Consider the following 17892-nt stretch of genomic DNA (forward strand, 5'->3'; position numbering starts at 1 on the left):
AGTGTGGTCTGCCCCCTCCCCCCGCCTCCCTAGTGACGCCACTGAACCTGGACCTGCCACTCTCCTGCATAAGCCCCTCGGTGGCTCAGGAGTGCCTTCCAGGAAGGGACTCTCGCCTCTTTTGCAGCCGTACTTCCAGCCACTCGCCTCCAGTCACACCCAGATCTACGGTTCTTCCAACAGGTTATTCTGTTCTTCCTGCAGGGTTTTTGAAAATGGTACTCCTTTTTCCTGAATTACCTTTCCCCACCTTTGTCTGTCCTTCCCTTGTAGACTCTTCCTTCAAGGTTGAGGGAACATTTTCTGAGTCCTTCCCACCGCCCCCAGCCTCCTCCTTGCTCCCACTGTCCCTTTATCTGGTTGTTTATTAACCAGTTAATTCGACAGATATTTATGGAGCCCCTACTGCACGTCAGACATGGTGCTAGAATTTGGGGCTCCAGCAGTGACAAGCACGTGGTCTAAGCTGCATCTCTTGGCTCTGTTAGCAGGGCTCCCAGGTTTCTGTCAACCCAGTCTTGCCTCCTTGTGGTCGTCTGTGTGTTTCTATGCTGTGCCGTCATCAGACCACCAGAGCCTTGACTGCGGCTCTCCACTTTATCCAGTTCCCGGTGCCAAGCACAGTGCTTGGCTTCCCGCGAGAACACCCTAGTCAAGAAGCAAGCTTGCCAGCTGCCTGCAGGGATGTCCAACCCCTGGCTGGCCCACCTGGTCAACATGCCCCGTGCCCCATTCAGCCCCAGGGTCTGTGGCACCCACCTCATTGAAGAAAGGGTTGTTTCCAAGCTTGATCCTCGTGTGGTGCTCGTGGCCTCCGACGGTCACCTTCACCACTGGCCTAATATTGTTGCCCATGAGCTGTCGGGCTTCAAACACCTTCACTCGGACCTACAGAGGAAACACAGGGGCCCGACGTTGGGGGCCTGGGCTCCCCTTCTCAACTCCCAAGGACTCTTCTGTCAGGAGTCAGATTGTTGTGATGAGAAACATTCTCGCTATTGCAGATAAAAAGAGAACGCGCCGGAGAAGGTCGGGAGGAGGGGACGCGCCGGAGAAGGTCGGGAGGAGGGGACGCGCCGGAGAAGGTCGGGAGGAGGCAGCACTCTGCCTGGCTGAAGGCACACCCTGGGAAGGCCTTAGCTATCTATACCTCTTCTTCTGGGAACCCCTTTGCCCTTTCCCTCTTGTGTAGACTTAGTATTTCTCTTCTCCATTGGCATGGGCTTCTTACAGAATAAACAAAGTCTAATAAAGAGTCCCTGGGTGGTACAAATGGTTCATGTGCTTGGCTGCTAACCAAAAGGGTGGCAGTTGGAGTCCACCCAGAGGTGCCTGGGAAGAAAGGCCTAGTGATCTACTTCTGAAAAATCAGCCCACTGAAAACCCTATGGAGCCCAGTTCTACTCTGACATACATGGGGTCACCATGAGTCGGAATGAAATCGACTCGACAGCAACTAATTAATGTTTCTGAGTTGTTTGCTTCTTATTTGTATCTATGATCCTCTCAAGGAATTGAAATTTTAGAAGTTCTATGCAGTCGAATCCACGACCCGTGATTTGATCTGTGATTTGTGATTTCTTCTTCTGCTTTGATGTACTTTATTGAAACTCAGTAAAGGGACTATGACATCTCAGCCTAAAATTAGAAAGTGGGAGGGGAGAAGAGCGATGTAGAGCTCACAAAAGATTTGGGCTTTGGAGGGCAAAGGACTGGAAGCAGGCAATGGTAGCAGGACACAGGCATGGGAGCTTGTTGTCTCTGACTATAGATGACGTTATGGATTGAATTGTGTTGCCAACAATATGTGTTGGAATCTATTATAGATTGAAGTGTGCCCCCCAAAATGTGTGTCAACTTGGCTAGGCCATGATTCCCAGTATTGTGTGGTTGTCTTCCATTTCGTGATCTGATATAATTAACCTATGTGTTGTAAGTCCTAACCTCTATCATATTAATGAGGCAGGATTAGAGGGAGGCAGTTATGTTAATGAGGGAGGACAGAATCTATACGATTAGGTTGTACCTTGAGTCAATCTCTTTTGAGTTATAAAAGAGATTAAACAAGCAAGCAGAGAGAGGGACCTCCTAACACCAAGAAAAAAGAGCCAGAAGCAGAGCACGTCCTTTGGACCAGGGATCCCTGTGCTGAGAACCTCCAAGACCCATGGGAAGATTGATGCCAAGACACATAGAGATCTCCAAGGAACATCGGGCCCACAGATGCTGAAAGAGGAAAACGACCTTCCCCCAGATGCAACAGAGAGAGAAAGCCTTCCCCTAGATATGGCACCTGAATTCAGACTTCTAGCCTCCTAAACTATGAGAGAGTAAATTTCGGTTTGTTAAAGCCATCCACTTGTGGTATTTCTGTTATAGCAGCACTGGATAACTAAGACAGAATCCTAACCCCTATACCTGTGGATGTAATCCCATTTAGGAATAGAGTTTTCTTTGTAAGTTTAATGAGGTCATATCAGTGTAGTGTGTCCTAAATCTAATCACTTCTGAGTTATAAGAAGAGCAGATCAGATGCAGGAGAAGTACCTATGGGGGAAGACAGGCTCTATCTGATGACAACAGAAGCAGATGAACCTACAAGCCCAGGAACGCCAAAGACTGCCAACTACTAGAAGTCGAAATAGACAAAGAAAGGACCTTCCCCTATAGCCACATGCTGAATTCAGACTTCTAGCCTCCTGAACTGTGAGAAAATAAATCTCTGTTCTTTAAAGCCACCCTCTTGTGGTGTTTCTGTTACAGCAGCACTCGGAGACTAAGTCAGACGGGAAACAGTATACAGTTCTCTCAACTCAGGCTGTGGGCCCAGCCACTCTCCTCGAGGTTTCCTTTGTCTTCATTAAGTCCAGGGACCCTTCAGGGACTCGTACACATGCAGCTACTTGACCATCGGAGAGAAGACTAGGCCAAACCAGGCAAGCAGCCTTCATTTCAGAACTTTGCCCTGACCACTAATACATAGGAAAGTAGCGATTTGACACTGAGCTGATATCCTGTGGTAAACCAGCTCAGTGAAAAGAGGGCGGGCCCACAGGGAGAGGGAAGGACTCCAAGGGAGGCAACCGCATGTGCAGAGCCCTGGCCACCTGAGAGGCTCGTGTGTGGAAACTGCAAGAGCTAGAGCTAGAGCAGGGCAGGGAGGGGCAGGGAGAGAGTGGCTTAGGGGAGTAGGCGTGGGTTATCCAGGGGCTGGTAAGCAATGTAGGCCATTTGTGTTTTGTCCAGAGGACATCGGGGCTTTTTAAGCAGGTGCGTGGCTTGATGAGAATTACATTCTTGGAAGACCACTTTGGCTGAAGCATGGACGGGAGAGGGTGGGAGGCTGGGAGTTCAGAAGGAGGCTATGGATGTGGTACAGGGCAGTCATGGTGGTGACTTGGACAAGGGATGTGGTAGTGGTGATGGAGTCGGTTGACATTTAGAGCTGGGACTTGGCCATTGACTGGATGCAGGGGTGGGGCAAGGAAGAGAAGCAGTCAAGGATGAATACTCCCAGCAGTGGTGTCACTAGGGAGTTGTAGGGGCTGCAGACAGCACCGGGTGACACTGTCAGAGGGGGTGACACCATAGTGACTGTCTGTAAAATTTTTGTGCAGTGTTTCAGCAGAAATTTATGATTTTTTATAAAAATATCCCTGTAGTTAGTTACAACAACAAAAACATTTTTCGTAAGCCCAGCTTAAATGCATCAATATACCTACAAGATTATACTCAATGCTAATTTACTTTTTGAAACTTCTGATGTGCTCTGGTCAGAATTCTCATTTATCATCCAATTACAGTGACACCTTGAATCACGTGGTTTCATCTGCATGTGCTACAAACACGTGCTGTTGTTTTTGTTGCTGCTGGTGTGCTTATAGTCACTGGTTTTGTCACATTTTTTGGTGTTTCAGCTGCAATATTGTAGTAATTAGTATTTGTGAACCTACAGCAGTAACTTTTTTGAGAATGTAGTAGCAATTAAAGGAAAAGAAGAAGTGACATACGGGAATTATGATTTACAAGTAACATAAGTACAAAAAACGTTACTAAGGATTCTGTATGATCTGGTACAGGAGGAGGTTCGTGGGGGTTGGGTGACTTTCACCCTAGTGATGCCACGGACCCCCAGCCTCCTGGGCAAGTGGCAGACCAAGGAGCTGACAAAACCATGGCAGAAATGTTAGGTCACAGGCAGGAGGTTAGCCATGGGATGGCGTTTCTAGACTTCACAGTGGAAACCATGTCCATCCCCACTAATCCCCTCAGACCCTCCTCAGCATCTCCCACACAGTTAATTTAACGTTGCACGTGCCCATCCTTGTCTTTCCACAACCTGAGGACCCCTGAAAGTCAGGGTCCATGCCTTACTCTCTGCCTTCAGAGCACCCGCCCAGGGCCGGCTGGTGCGAGCCAGCACCTCTCGTTTCTCCCCTGGGGCTGTCTCTAGCTTCAGCCACATGCACACTAACATTCTGGCCTCTCCCTAGTTCCCCAGGATGGCCCCTGTGGGAGCAGGGAATACAATGAGGATCTGAGGATCCATAGTTCAGTCTGAAGCTTCCACCCTCTAACAATGACTGTTACAAATTGAATTGTGTTGCCTCCAAAATTTGTGTTGAAATCCTAACCCTGTAAACATGACCCTGTTTGGAAACAGGGGTTTTCTTTTGTTATGTTAATGAGGTTATCATCAGAGCAGGGTAGGTTCTGAACTTAACCACTTCTGAGTTACGAAAAGCACAGATTAGACACAGAGATACATGCAGTGGGAAGACGCCATGGAGGCCGTCACACAGAGCAGGTGTACCTAAAGAGCAGGAACGTCAAGGATTGCTGGCAACTACTAGAAGCTGAAATAGAGAAAGAAGCATCTTCCTCCAAATCTACACCCTGAATTTGGACTTCTAGCCTCCTGAACTGTGAGAAAATAAACTTCCATTCTTTAAAGCCACTCACTTGTGGAATCTTTTGTTATGGCAGCGCTAGGTGACTGAGACAATGACCTTTTGAAGGGGAGGGGATCCCCTGGGAATATAGGCGAGGGTGTCAGGCAGGTCATGTGGGCTTTGAACCTGGCAGGCCCTCACCTGGAAGTCCTGAGGCTTTGAGGACAGCGTCCTGGGCACAGTACTGCCGGGGACCATCAGTCCCTGCTTTGCCACGTCTCTTGCCGTTATGCCAAGGCGATCTTCATCCTCTGGGGAAGCAGCACAGGGTGGGCTCAGAGGCCGGGGCTTGAGGAAGTTTTGAGGCCCTTTCCCCATTTCAACTTTCTATCCCCAGTGACAGGCTCCTGACTAAAAATACAGCCAAGAGGCCCGATAGAGGGACATGTCTTCCCCAGAAAGTTCCCATGGGCCCCCCCTCACCCTCAGTAACTATATATTCCGGGGCCCCTCTCTCCACACACGGGGGCTGTTGACATGGCCATCCTTGACTCCCTCTGAAGCTCCTTGGAGTCGGAGTCTTAAGTCTCAGATGATGAGTGGACAGGTTGTGTTGACAGATGGCTTTAGCCAGGTGTCTGGAGATCTGGCCAGGACTCTAACCTGGTCGCATTCCTTCCATACGCCCTAAGGATGGGTCTCAAAGGCCCTAAAGAGTCCTTCCAGCTATGCTTGGGGAAGGGAATGGGTAAGACCCAGGGAAGGACATACCTGTCTTAACATTCCGGGAGGTCACAAGCGCCACCTGTAGGGTGACAGTGCACTGCAAAGCAAAGGCAGGGGAGTTGGAAGCCAGGCCCTGAGATCCTTTGCCAAGTCTCAGCACTTGAACTGGACCCAGCCCAGCTAGGTTCATGCCCTTTCCTCCTGGGTGGAGCGATGCTGGATGCGGGCACACTACGAGGGCCTGTGGAGTCTAGAGTCCATAACTTCATGGCGTGACAGCTGTGGTTTAAAGTGGGGGGAATCTGGAGAATAGAGGAACCACGTGATGGAGGAGGAGAGAATGTCGGTGGAGGAGGAGGAGAGGATGTAGATGGTGAGGAGGCGGAGAAGGTGTAGGTGGAGGAGGAGGAGAGGATGTAGGTGGAGGAGGAAAGGGAACAGGTGGAGGAGGAGAAGATGTAGGTGGAGGAGGAGGAGAGGATGTAGGTGGTGGGGAAGAGAGGGAGAGACGACCTGAGCACCAGTCCAGGAGCCATGGATGCTAACAGCACTTTCCATAGTGAAGCATCACGCTACCTCACGTGGGAACTCCTGCAAGCACCTCCTAACTGACCTCCAAGCTCTCTCACTTTGCACCCAGCCTCCACATCATCACCTGAATTGCCCCCTGAGCCTCCTCTAAGAAAAGCCAGTTGCTATTGCATCAACTCTGATGCATGGCGACCCCACGTGTGTGAGAGTGGAACTGTGCTCCACAGGGTTTTCAGTGGCTGATTTTTCAGAAGTAGATCACCAAGCCTTTCTTCTGAGGTGCCTCAGGGTGGACTCGAACACTAACCTTTCAGACAGCAGCCAAGTGCATTAACCGTTTGCACCACCCAGGGACTCCAGGTGTCTCCTAAGCCCCCTCTAAATGATCAGAGTAAAGTCGCAATTTACCAGTAGAGACCACAAGGCCCTTTACCTTCTGGCCCCTGCCTGCCCACCCAGCCTCATCTCTCCCACCCCCAACATTCTCCATCCAGCCTTTACCCGGGCACTTTATGCCTCTTGACCGAGGTTGGCCTCCTTTCATGTACGTTGGGCAAACTCACGCCCTCCTTAAGGTTCATCTTGAACCTCACCTCCTACAGAGCCTCCCATTACCTCCCACGCAGATTGTTCTCTCCCTGCTGAGCCCAGGTGGCCTAGCTTACTGAACCTTGGGGATGTGTGGGCTGGAGCGCTTATCACTGTGAGTGGCACCTGCTGCAGCAGACTGTGGGCCTCATTCAGTCTGGAACCCCAGTGCCTAGCACAGTTGCTGACACCCAGTGGGTGATCAATGAATCAATCTCAATGGATAGATGGAAAGATGGGAGAGTCCGGAGCTGATGGCAGTGGCATGAGGCTTCCCCCAGGGGCGGGGCACAGCTTCCCTGGCTCCCCCAACTCTCCCAGCCCTCTTTTTGGGTCCTTCTTGGGCCTGACTCACGTCTGTGGGCTTCATGGAATGGTTGATCAGGGGTAGATCCTTCACGAACAGGATCTCACTCGGTTTTTCCACCAAGGGCTTGAGCAGTACTGTGGCCAGGCCAATGAACCTGGGGAGACGAGCAGGCGTGAGATCCGGGGCCAGGGGGAGGGGTGTCCTTTTCTGTCCCAGGAGTGGTTTTCTCCCAGAGGCTGTTGTTGACAGGGAGGCTGAAGGAAGCACGCAGTGAGGTGCAGCAGCCACCAGAGGGCTCACGGCTTGCCACTCTCCGGGAATTGGCTTCTGGGCTCCTGGGGCAGTGGACACCTCAGCCAGCGTCTGCCCACCCACATCCCTTCCCACACTCTGCTCCCACACAGCTCCTGATAGCTGATTGAATTATGGGTGGACACCTGGCCTAAGCTGGACCGATCAGATTCTCTGTCCTAGGAATTTTGACCTGGGATGCCACAGACTCAGTCTCAGCTGCCTTAGCAGAGGGCAGTGATGGAAAGTCAGGGCTGGGCAGAGAGGAAAGAAGGAAGGAGAAGGCCAGAGACAAGCAGAGATTTGAGATCTGTGGCTTCAGACGGAGCAGCTGCTGGATTCCCAAGCTCCTAGTTCTAGCCCATCTGCACTCCCAGCCTCAATACCCTTCCGATAAATCCCCCTGCTCTGGGTTTTTTTGCTTCATCTGGCTGGAGTACGTTCTGTCCCTTGCGTCTGAATGAGTCATGGATTACAGACGGAAGATACATTGTCTGCTGTTGCGTTGGACAGGGGCTTCAGGCTTCTCCTGCCTCTCTCGGCCTCACCTTTCCTTTCTTGCTGAGCCCGTGTCCCGAAGGATGATTTGCAAGAAGGAGTCATTTTCCAGGGGACCGGTCCAGAGGTGCCAGACCAGCGTCTGCGGGAGACACAGAGAGGTCAGCCTCCTTCCCCGCTCTCCCCATCGCGTCCTTCCAGCAACATGAGGAAAGATGCAAGGAACGGCTACAGCTGAGCGCCTTCTCACATCTAATTCCTGAAGGGGATGGCATTTGCTACCTGTCACCAAGGTGCCAGGCAGCCTACCTGCGCTGTTCCTACTTAAACGGCAGTGGTGTGGCTGTGTTAGGAGTTAAGCAGTTTGGGGACAATGGGATTGCAGATGGGTGGGAAGATGAGGGGATTCTGCTTTGGGCTTCTGGGAACATCAGGATGGCCAGGTTTGACAAGCTGCTGGGCAATACCATGGTTCATCCCCAGAGAGTGGGACAAAGACCAAGAACAGCTGTGGGCAGATGTGGCTGCTGCAGCCCTCAGGCCTTCACAGCCTTGTCAGCTCAGAGGCTGCGCCAGGCCAAGGTGCCCTGGGAAAATCTGGTGAGCTCCCTGTTCACTCTGAGCACCACCTGGACACCACCTCTGCCCTCTCGCCTGGATTGTCATCTGCTCTCTGGGCTTGACCTGGTGTGTCATACCTCATTCCACGTGGGGTTGTTCCCTTCCACCGCATAAGTTCTCTTCTTGATATCTGCAAGGATGCCAAGGGGCTGGCGTTGGTTGTGGGAACTATTCCAAAGTCGGGGTTCAAGTAGATACTCTAAGAAAACTTCGAGCCTACTTTCACACGTATGATGTGGCACTGATTCTTTTGCCTGGGGTTTCAAAATTTCTCACTTTGTATAAGAATGATGTCACCCTATGTGACAGATAACGCTATGCAATCTCCCAAACTATTTCATTTTCTTCCTAGGTACATCATTCCCAGCCCTCCTGAAGCCAAGTGGGACCATGTGACTCGTTCTGGCTAATGAGCCATGGGAGTGATGGTCACCACTGCCAGGTCTGGCTCCTAAAGTCTGCCGTGAGATTCTCCATTCTCCTTCTCCCCACGCCCCACGTCTACCCTCACCATCACCTGGCAGGATGGTGCCAGGGTGACTTGGCAGCCACAAGTGGCAAGCAGGTGGTCCCTGAGCCACTGTTTGGAGGAGCCAGTCATCCAGCAACATCCATGCAGGACTTGCATGAGCAAGAGGCAAACTTGTATTGTGGTACGCCACTGAGATTTTAGGATTTATTACCACAGCAAAGCCTAGGTTGGAAGCTCCCTACTCCATCCAAAAAACTCCCCTTGCCCGGAAATATCTTTAACAGAGGACAGTCCGTCCTACAAAAAAAACCTCTCAATTGCTAAATTACTTCGAGATTTTTCCCGGGAAAAGGATATATATGTAAGTTTGTGTGTGCCTGATGGGCCGTGGTGAGGAGCCCAAGGTACCCCATTGCCGTTGGGTTGATTCTGACTCATAGTGACCCTAAATGGCAAAGTAGAACTGCCCCGTAGAGTTTCCAAGGATGGTATATGGGGGAAGAGGCCAGGAAGGAGAAGGACCACAGGAATAAAAACTATCAAACATATACACATAATCGTAAGAATTTGTCCGTAAATCTGTGGATAAACCCGGGGCTCTTGTTCTAGGCATCTTTGCAAGAGATATGTCTAGAAGGATAACGATGGTGAACACAAGGTGGTGGGAAAGATGGCTCAGAATCTGAGAGAGGACTTGTGAGGCTCTTTGCTGGCTCACTGGAAAGCTAGTCAATCAGGGCAAATACGCACTAAAGCCTACTGAAAAACCGATTGCTGTGGGAGTTGACTCTGGTTCTTGGTGACCCCGTGTGTGTCAGAGTAGAACTGTGCTCCACAGGGTTTTCAATGGCTGGTTTTTCAGAAGTACATCCCTGGGCCTCTCTTCTGAGGTGCCTCTGGGTGGACTTCAATCTCTAACCTTCCGGTGAGTGGTCGAGCGCGGTAACCGTTTGCGCCACCCAGAGACTCCAAACATCCACTGAACCTCCGTAAACCTGCAAACTGGGGACACACGCAGGGACATCACCCTGCCTGCCTAGAGTCCCAAATGTTGACTCTCTGAGTGTGTCATATTCAGCAAGCACAGTTTCACAGACCAGAAAAAAAAAATTACAGAAATTTCACTTCTTATTCAAGTCTCTTATGGTGACTTCTCATGGTCCAGATTCTTTTCTCTTGGTGCCGATTTTCTCACTCCCCATTCTTCCCAGAGAATCTCATTTGCCTGCGTTCACCTCACCATACTCTCCACGACCCAACTGTTCACCCTTTTTTTCTCCCTTTTCTCTGTGTTTGGGTTGAATTGTATCCCCCCAAAAGATATGCTGAAGTTCTAACTGCCTCCCTCTCACCTATGAATGTGACTTTATTTGCAGATAGGGTCTTTGCAGAGCTAATCAAGTTAAGATGAGATCACTAGGGTGGACCCTAATCCACTGTGCCTACAAAAACCGAAACCAAATCCATTGCCGTCCAGTCAATTCCGACTCATAGCAACCCTAAAGGATGGAGTAGAGCTGCCCCCTAGGGTTTCCAAGGAGCAGCTGGTGGATTTGAACTGCCCACCTTTTGTTTAGCAGCCAAACTCAACCACTGTGCCACCAGGGTTCCCCAAGATGGTTGGTGTCCTTATAAAATGAGAAGAGACACGAGCAGATACACCAAGGGAAGATGGCAGCGTGAAGACGGAGGCAGAGATTGGAGCGATGCCACAAGCTAAGGAACGCCTGGGGCCTCCAGAAGCTGGAAGAGGCAAGGAAGGATTCTCTCCTAGAGGCTTCAGGGAGAGAATGGCCCTGCCAACACCTTGGTTTTGAACTTTTAGCCTCCACGACTGAGAGAGAATGAATTTCGGCTGCTTTAAGCCACCCAGTTTGTGATTCTTTGTTACCATAGCCCCAGGAAACCAATGCATGCTCTCAGCTCTTCGTTATATAAACAGCAACCACAAAAAATCCAAACCCATGGCTGACTAGTGGATTCAGACTCATAGCGACCCTATAGGACAGAGTAGAACGGCCCCATAGGGTTTCCAAGGAGCAGCTGGTGGATTCAAACGGCCAACCCTTTGGTTAACAGCCAAGCCCTTTAACCACCACACCACCAGGGCTCCCTTTGTTATATAAATATGCTTAATCTCTTATGAATGCTTTCACCTCCTCCTTTCCCACCTTCCCTAGACTTCCTTTTCCTTATCTATAAATAATGAAGATAATAAAACTTGCCTCATCCAGTTTATAGAACTGCTGTGAGGAGCAAACAATGTATTTGTGAAAAAAAAAATCAACATGTTGATTGTAAAGCTCATTCAGAAGTAATTGATATTATTGAGCAGTTATTACTAGAAACTGTACCAATGGCTGTACGTATATTATTTTTTGGAATTCTCACGGTAGTCCTATAACGCGGATACTTTTTTTGTTTACTATTGTAGTTTAAGTGTAAGTCTACAATTCAAGTTAGTGTCTTGTACAAAAATTTATACATACATTGTTATGTGACCCGGATTACTCTCCCTATACTGTGACAGCACACTCCTCCTTTCCACCCCTGATTTCCCGTGTCCATTCAGCCAGCTCCTGACCCTCTCTGCCTTCCCATCTCACCTCCAGACAGAATAAAGCGGATACTCTTAACCCTCAGTTTATGGCACAACCCTAGTTCAGAGAAGCTCAAGAAATACTAGTCTTTTTTTTTCCTGCAGCCGTTCTATGGAAAAAATGGGAGGCAGAGGTGTCAAACAAAACAAAATAAAAACGATGTTTGTGAAGAACTGACGTGTCTGCTTCGTCTTTGTATTACACAGAACATCTTTTGCATAGTAAGCCATATCCATAAATATAGTTTTTCACCGAGTGAACGTAGCTTCTTGGGGCTCCTGTCTCCCCATTTGAGACCCTGGCTCTCACCTCTGAAGTAGATAGTGGCACAAGGACTGGGTGGGGGGCTTTGGGGCGGGTCGATCTTGGCCGACTCCATGATAAGCTGCAGCATCTCCATGACCTATCTCCTCCCCGCCTTCCCTCTGCAGAGCTACAGCTTCCTTCTTGGAGCTCCTTTATCCAAGGTTCTCCCGAGGTTAACGGGGTGCGTGGAGCCCTGAGTTTGCTGCTTAGCAACAAAAGAGGATGTCACACAGATGGGCGGGTCTTAGTTCTGGAGAAGAATCGAAGGGATTGAGAGGGGGAAGAAGTAACGGACTGAAGCAAGTGACTCGAGGTGACCAGGCCTGTAGAAACAAGACGATCTGACACCCTTTAATTTCCTTTCTTTTCTGTTTTCTGTTTTCTTCTCACTGTCCTCCCGATTTAATGGGCAGGCGGAAGGATAACGCTTTCTCTTTCTGCAAGCACGCTATCTGGAGTGCATCGTTGCCAGAGTCACAAATTTAGATGAGAAGAGAAGAGAAGCGAAGCCATCTGAGTAAAGGAATAGGAAAATCAGGGACTGTTTTATCAATGCCGCAAGGGAAGTTCTTCCTAATACGGAAGCAAAGTATTTAGGCCTGCTTTTTTCCTAAAGAAAACCAGGATCAGATGTGAGTTTTTCTTTAACAAGAAGAAATTAGCTTTTACATTAATGAGATCTTATCCTGGCCAGATTTGTAAGTTTAAAGAAAAATTTCAAAGGCAATGCAGTTTTGTTTGGGTGGTCTTTCCTGCTCTCAAAAGAGCCCCCGTGGCGCAATGGTTTAGCACTCAGCTGCTAACCAAAAGTTGGCAATTCTAACCCCCCAGGTCTCCTCGGGAGAAAGACCGAGCTATCTGCTCCCGCAGACGGTTGCTGCTGCGTGCCTTCGACTTTGTCCGTACTCGTAGAGACCCTATATGACAGGGTAGAACCACCCTATAAGGTTTCCCACGCTGTCATCTTTGCGGGAACAGATGCCTATGGGACAGTTGTTCTCTGTCACATGGCGTTGCAATGACTTGAATATCAACTTGATGGTACCTGGCAACAGCAAACACTGCTCTCAAGACCTCTCCACATGCGGACTGAGCCGGGTCATTTCTTCTCGTCCACAGTAAGGTCTCTTCTGCCTAAGAGCGGAACATTGCATAAATTACACGGCTCCTTACAGCTGGTGAAAATTAATGACTGTTTGGAAAACGAGTGTTAGTTGATGAAACCATTTAGCAGTAAGCTGACGACACGTTTTGTAAGACGCGTGGCATTGAAAGACGCAAATGCTGGACGTGATGGTGGTGCCAAGATTACGTTCTGCTTAGACAGCAGATTGAAAAAGAAAATAAACTACTTCCTGACAGTTTCTTTGAAATCTAAACACAACACAATGATTTTTTATTTTGTTAATAGTGATCTTCCAAACCAAGTGTAATACAAAAGGCAGACCCCATAAGGGAAAAGGCTGACAGATTTGACTGCACAGAATTAAATGTTTCTGGACAGAAAAATACACCTCAAAGGTAAAAGACAAATATCAAAGTAGGGAAGATGTGGCAACATATTTAATGTCCAAAAGGTTATTAGCGTTAATAGAGAGAGCTGTTACATTTCAGCAAGAAAAAGACGAATAAGCCGAAGGAAAACGCGGGCGAAGCTCAAAAAAAAAAAAAAAAAAAAAATGTAAAAAAATTCGATCTTATTGATAAACAAATGCAGCAAAATACCATTTATCACCTCCCTAACCGGCAAAGAATGAAAAAATGATACACCCAGTGTGCTGAGGAGAGCAGAGGGGCCAAGAGATCTGCATCCAGCACCAGTGGGAGTGTTAACAAATCTCTGCCTCTGTTATGTGCTGGGGATAGAGACGCTAGGGTGCGAGAGGTGGGGCAGGGACGGCTCTCTTTTAGTCATTTCTGGTGATATTAACTTCCGTCTTTCTAAATAAACCAAAAAACCAAACTCATTGCCAATGAGTAGATTCCAACTCATGGGTGGCACAAGCGTTTTGCACTTGACTATTAACTGAACGGAGCCCTGGAGGCTCAGTGGTTAAGAGCTTGGCTGCTAACCAGAATGTCAGCCGTTCAAATCCACCAGCCACTCCTTGGAAACTGTAAGGGGCAGTTCTACTCTATCCTACAGGTTTGCTATGAGTCGGAAGTGATTTGACAGCAATGGGTTTGGTTTTTTTTTCATTATCTGAAAGGTTGGTGGTTCAAACCCACCCAGCAGCACGGAGAAAGAAAGACCTGGTGATCTGCTTCCGTAAAGATTACAGCCAAAGAAACCCTGTGGAACAGTTCTACTCAGCAACACATGGGGTCACCATTTCTAAACAGCATAGCAAAACCCAAACCAAACCCGTTGCTGTTGAGTCGATTCCGCCTCATAGCCACCCTATGGGACAGAGCAGAACTGCCCCATAGGGTTTCCAAGGAGCAGCTGGTAGATTTGAACAGCCAGCCTTTTGGTTAGCAGCCGAGCTCATCAGTATTTCTTAAATTTTTCAACTTTAGACGTTATGAGCTCTCGCACACTGTCTCCTTTCCTGCCTCCCTGCTTCTCCCTGCCTCATTGCTTTCAGACAGTGTCTACTGCTGTTTGTTACACAAGATGAGGGCTTTAGCTTTCGCACACTGTCTTTCCCTGGCCCTGCTCTCCCACTATAATTAGATCTCATCTGGGGACTAAATCTCTATTCAGTATTTTCATTACTATGACTATGTGTATTTTTCACTGCACAGCAAATCCTGTTGTCAGCTGCTGTTGTATCAGCCCCAGCTCGTGGGAACCCCACTCACAGCAGAAAGAAGCACTGCCTGCTCCGATCAGTTTTGATCCACAGGTTTTCATTCACTGATTTTCAGAAGTAGATCACCAGGCCTTTCTTCCTGGTCTGTCAGTCTGGAAGCTTCACTGAAACCTGGTCGGCATCATAGCAATATGCAAGCCTTCACTGACAGACGGGTATTGGCTGTGCCTGAGGTGCACTGGCCAAGAATTGAACCTGAGTCTCCCACATGGGAGGAGAGGATTCTACCCCTGCACCACCAAGGCCCCCCTGCATAGCAAGCAGTATACTCTAATTATGTGTCCTTTCTTGTATAACTTTTTGTTTTTCTGTAAGTTAAGAATTGCTTCATTTTTTTTCATTTGCTTACTTTTCTTTGAAACTCATATTAAGTCCTCCAACACCCTTCAACAGTCCTGTAATGTTCCTTTTGGTACAATTTTCTCCAGATCACAATCTGCCAGGTAGTTCAGCAGCTTCACTGTTTTCCCTGGGGATATTACTCCCGAAGCCTTCCCTTTTCCTCCAGTCTAGATTGTTGCTCCCTAGCCCGGCAGCAGAGCTACCCTCCTGGGACTTCTTTCACTATTATTTTTAGAATTCCCCTTGTCTGGCTCTTGGGTTGGAGCCCTGGAGGCACAGTGGTTAAGGGCTTGGCTGCTCACCAAAAGGCCAGCAGTTCCAATCGACCAGCCGTTCCTTGGAAACCATAGGGGCAGCTCTACTCTGTCCTATAGGATTGCTATGAGTCCGAATCAACTTGACAGCAATGGGCTTTTCGGGTTTGGGGCTATGTTCTCTAGAGGGTACAAAGAAGGTTAAAGTTTCTGACTTGGAGGATCTCTACACAAAACACAGATATAGGAAGGTTAACACCACAGAGTAGCCTGTGACCAGTGCCAAATTCTTAACAGGACCCCTGGAGCTCTGGAGGTACCGGCCTTGCTCTATGGCTCCAACTGCACCTCTCTTCTCTTGCTGACCACTGCTTCCTGGCTACACCGCCCTGGCTTTTTCTTTCTTTTTTTGTAATGCTATCACACTCCTTTCTGCTCATGGCCTTTATCTTTGCTGCCCCTTCTCTTGGAGAGCTTCTCTGCCAGCTTCCCACCATGTTGCCTCATTCTCTTTTATTTTCAGCTTTGAGTTCACTGTCACAGGCCCACCTTTCCCATCTCCCAGGCCAAGGCTGGTTCACTGTGTACCTGCTCTTATCACTTGACACGTTTCCTTATAACAATAGGCATGGTGGGGATTGGAGTTGTGAGGGGTCACAAGCCTGGGCTCTGGAGCCAGACTGCCACTTATTAGCTCTGTGACCTTGGGCAAAATACTTTACCCCTCTGGAAATGACTACGATAACCAAACCAAACACCACTGAGTCTATTCCAACCTATGGATATCCCACGTGTGCAGAGTAGGACTGTGCTTCATAGGGTTTTCAGTGGCTGATATTTCCGAAGTAGATCACCAGGCCTTTCTTCCGAGGAGTCTCTGGGTGGGTCTGAATTGCCAACGTTTTGGTTAGTAGCCAAACACTTAACCATCTGAGGCACCCAGGAACTCCAATGACTATAATAGAAACTAGTACACGACCTTGTGGAGAGGATTAAGTGAAGTAAATCACTTATGTGCTTGTGGTTGTAGTTGTTGTATGATGTCAAGTCGATTCAGACTCCTAGCGACTGTTAGGGATTGAATTGTGCCCTGAAAAATACGTGTCAACTTGGCTAGGCCATGATTTTCAGTATTGTGTGGTTGTCCTCCATTTTGTGATCAGCTGTAATCATCCTATGTGTTGCAAATCCTAACCTCTATGATGTTAATGAGGCAGGATTAGAGGTAGTTATGTTAATGAAGCAGGACACAGTCTACAGGATTAGGTTGTATTTTGAGTCAGTCTCTTTTGAGATATAAAAGAGAGAAGCGAGCAGAGAGGAGAGGGACTTCATTACCACAAAGCAAGAAGAGCTAGGAGCAAGGTGCGTCTTTTGGATCCAGGGTCCCTGTGGTAAGAGGCTCCTTGACCAGGGAAAGATTGATGACAAGGACCTTCCTCCAGTGCCGACAGATACAGAAAGGTTTCCCCTGGAGCTGGTACCCTGAATTCAGACATCTAGTCTCCTAGACTATGAGAGAATAAATTTCTGTTTGGTAAAGCCATCCATTTGTGGTATTTCTGTCATAGCAGCACTAGATGACTGGGACACTAGCCGTCATGGATTGAATTGTGTCCCCCACAAGTATGTGTATCAATTTGTCTAGGCCATGATTCCCAGTATTGTGTGATTGTCCACCATTTCGTCATCTGATGTGATTTTCCTGTGTTGTAAATCCTACCTCTATGATGTTAATGAGATGGGATAGGCAGCTGTTATGTTAATGAGGCAGGGCTCAATCTACCATATCTCTTTTGAGATATAAAAGACAGAATCAAGCAGAGAGACAGGGAGACCTCATAACACCTAGAAAGCAGCACCAGGAGCAGAGCTTGTCCTTTGGACCCGGGGTCCCTGCACGTAGAAGCTCCTAGTCCAGGGGAAGATTGATGAGAAGGGCCTTCCTCCAGAGCTGACAGAGACAAAAAGCCTTCCCCTGGAGGTGGAGCCCTGAATTTGAAACTTCTAGCCTACTGGACTGTGAGAAAATAAATTTCTCTTTGTTAAAGCCGTCCAGTTATGGTATTTCTGTTATAGTCGCACTAGATAAGTAGGACACTGGCAATTGGAAATATTCAAGTAAATGAGTTCTTGTTGGGATGAAAACAGTTTGTGATGCACTTCCTGGGCCATGGGACTGATATGTACCCTGTTTGTGACGTACGTTATCGAATATGGGATCCATATGGTGCAGTGGTTAAGAGCTGCTAACCAAAAGGTTAGTGGTTCGAATCCACCAGCCACTCCTAGGAAACCTGATGGGACAGTTCCACTCTGTCCAAAGGGTCACTATAAGTCGGAATCTACTCCATGGCAACGGGTTTTTTTGGTTTTTATGGCCTGCTTTCAACTGGCATCACATTTTTCGAAATAATAAAAAAACTACCAACAAACTGATTCAGCATCCATTCCATTAGTGAAAAAACAAGGCATTACCAAAAAAATTCCAAACGAAATAAATAAATACATTCATCCTTTAAAGGGCTAAGTTGCCAGCATTATATCCTTTCCGGGTTTTCCTGCTCACCGCCCCTCCCTTCCCGGGAGGCGATCCTCTTCCGCATTTTACGCGGCGCCCCGAGGCGCTGGGACGTGGAGGCGGT

At 48.4% G+C, this 17892-nt stretch overlaps 1 protein-coding gene across 1 annotated transcript in view; it reads right to left on the minus strand.

Annotated features, from left to right (window-relative positions):
- Positions 1 to 11923, minus strand: part of FER1L5 (fer-1 like family member 5) — a 59607-nt gene extending 47684 nt beyond the window's left edge. Inside the window, 7 exon segments of the mRNA XM_012555980.1 lie at positions 760 to 888; positions 5094 to 5203; positions 5664 to 5715; positions 7093 to 7201; positions 7887 to 7978; positions 8535 to 8587; positions 11839 to 11923. Of these exon segments, the coding sequence (XP_012411434.1) occupies positions 760 to 888; positions 5094 to 5203; positions 5664 to 5715; positions 7093 to 7201; positions 7887 to 7978; positions 8535 to 8587; positions 11839 to 11923 (630 nt within the window).
- Between the last annotated feature and the right edge of the window lie 5969 nt (positions 11924 to 17892).

This window comes from Trichechus manatus, unplaced genomic scaffold (assembly GCF_000243295.1).
Source record: "Trichechus manatus latirostris isolate Lorelei unplaced genomic scaffold, TriManLat1.0 scaffold00004, whole genome shotgun sequence".
Lineage (NCBI taxonomy): Eukaryota > Metazoa > Chordata > Mammalia > Sirenia > Trichechidae > Trichechus > Trichechus manatus.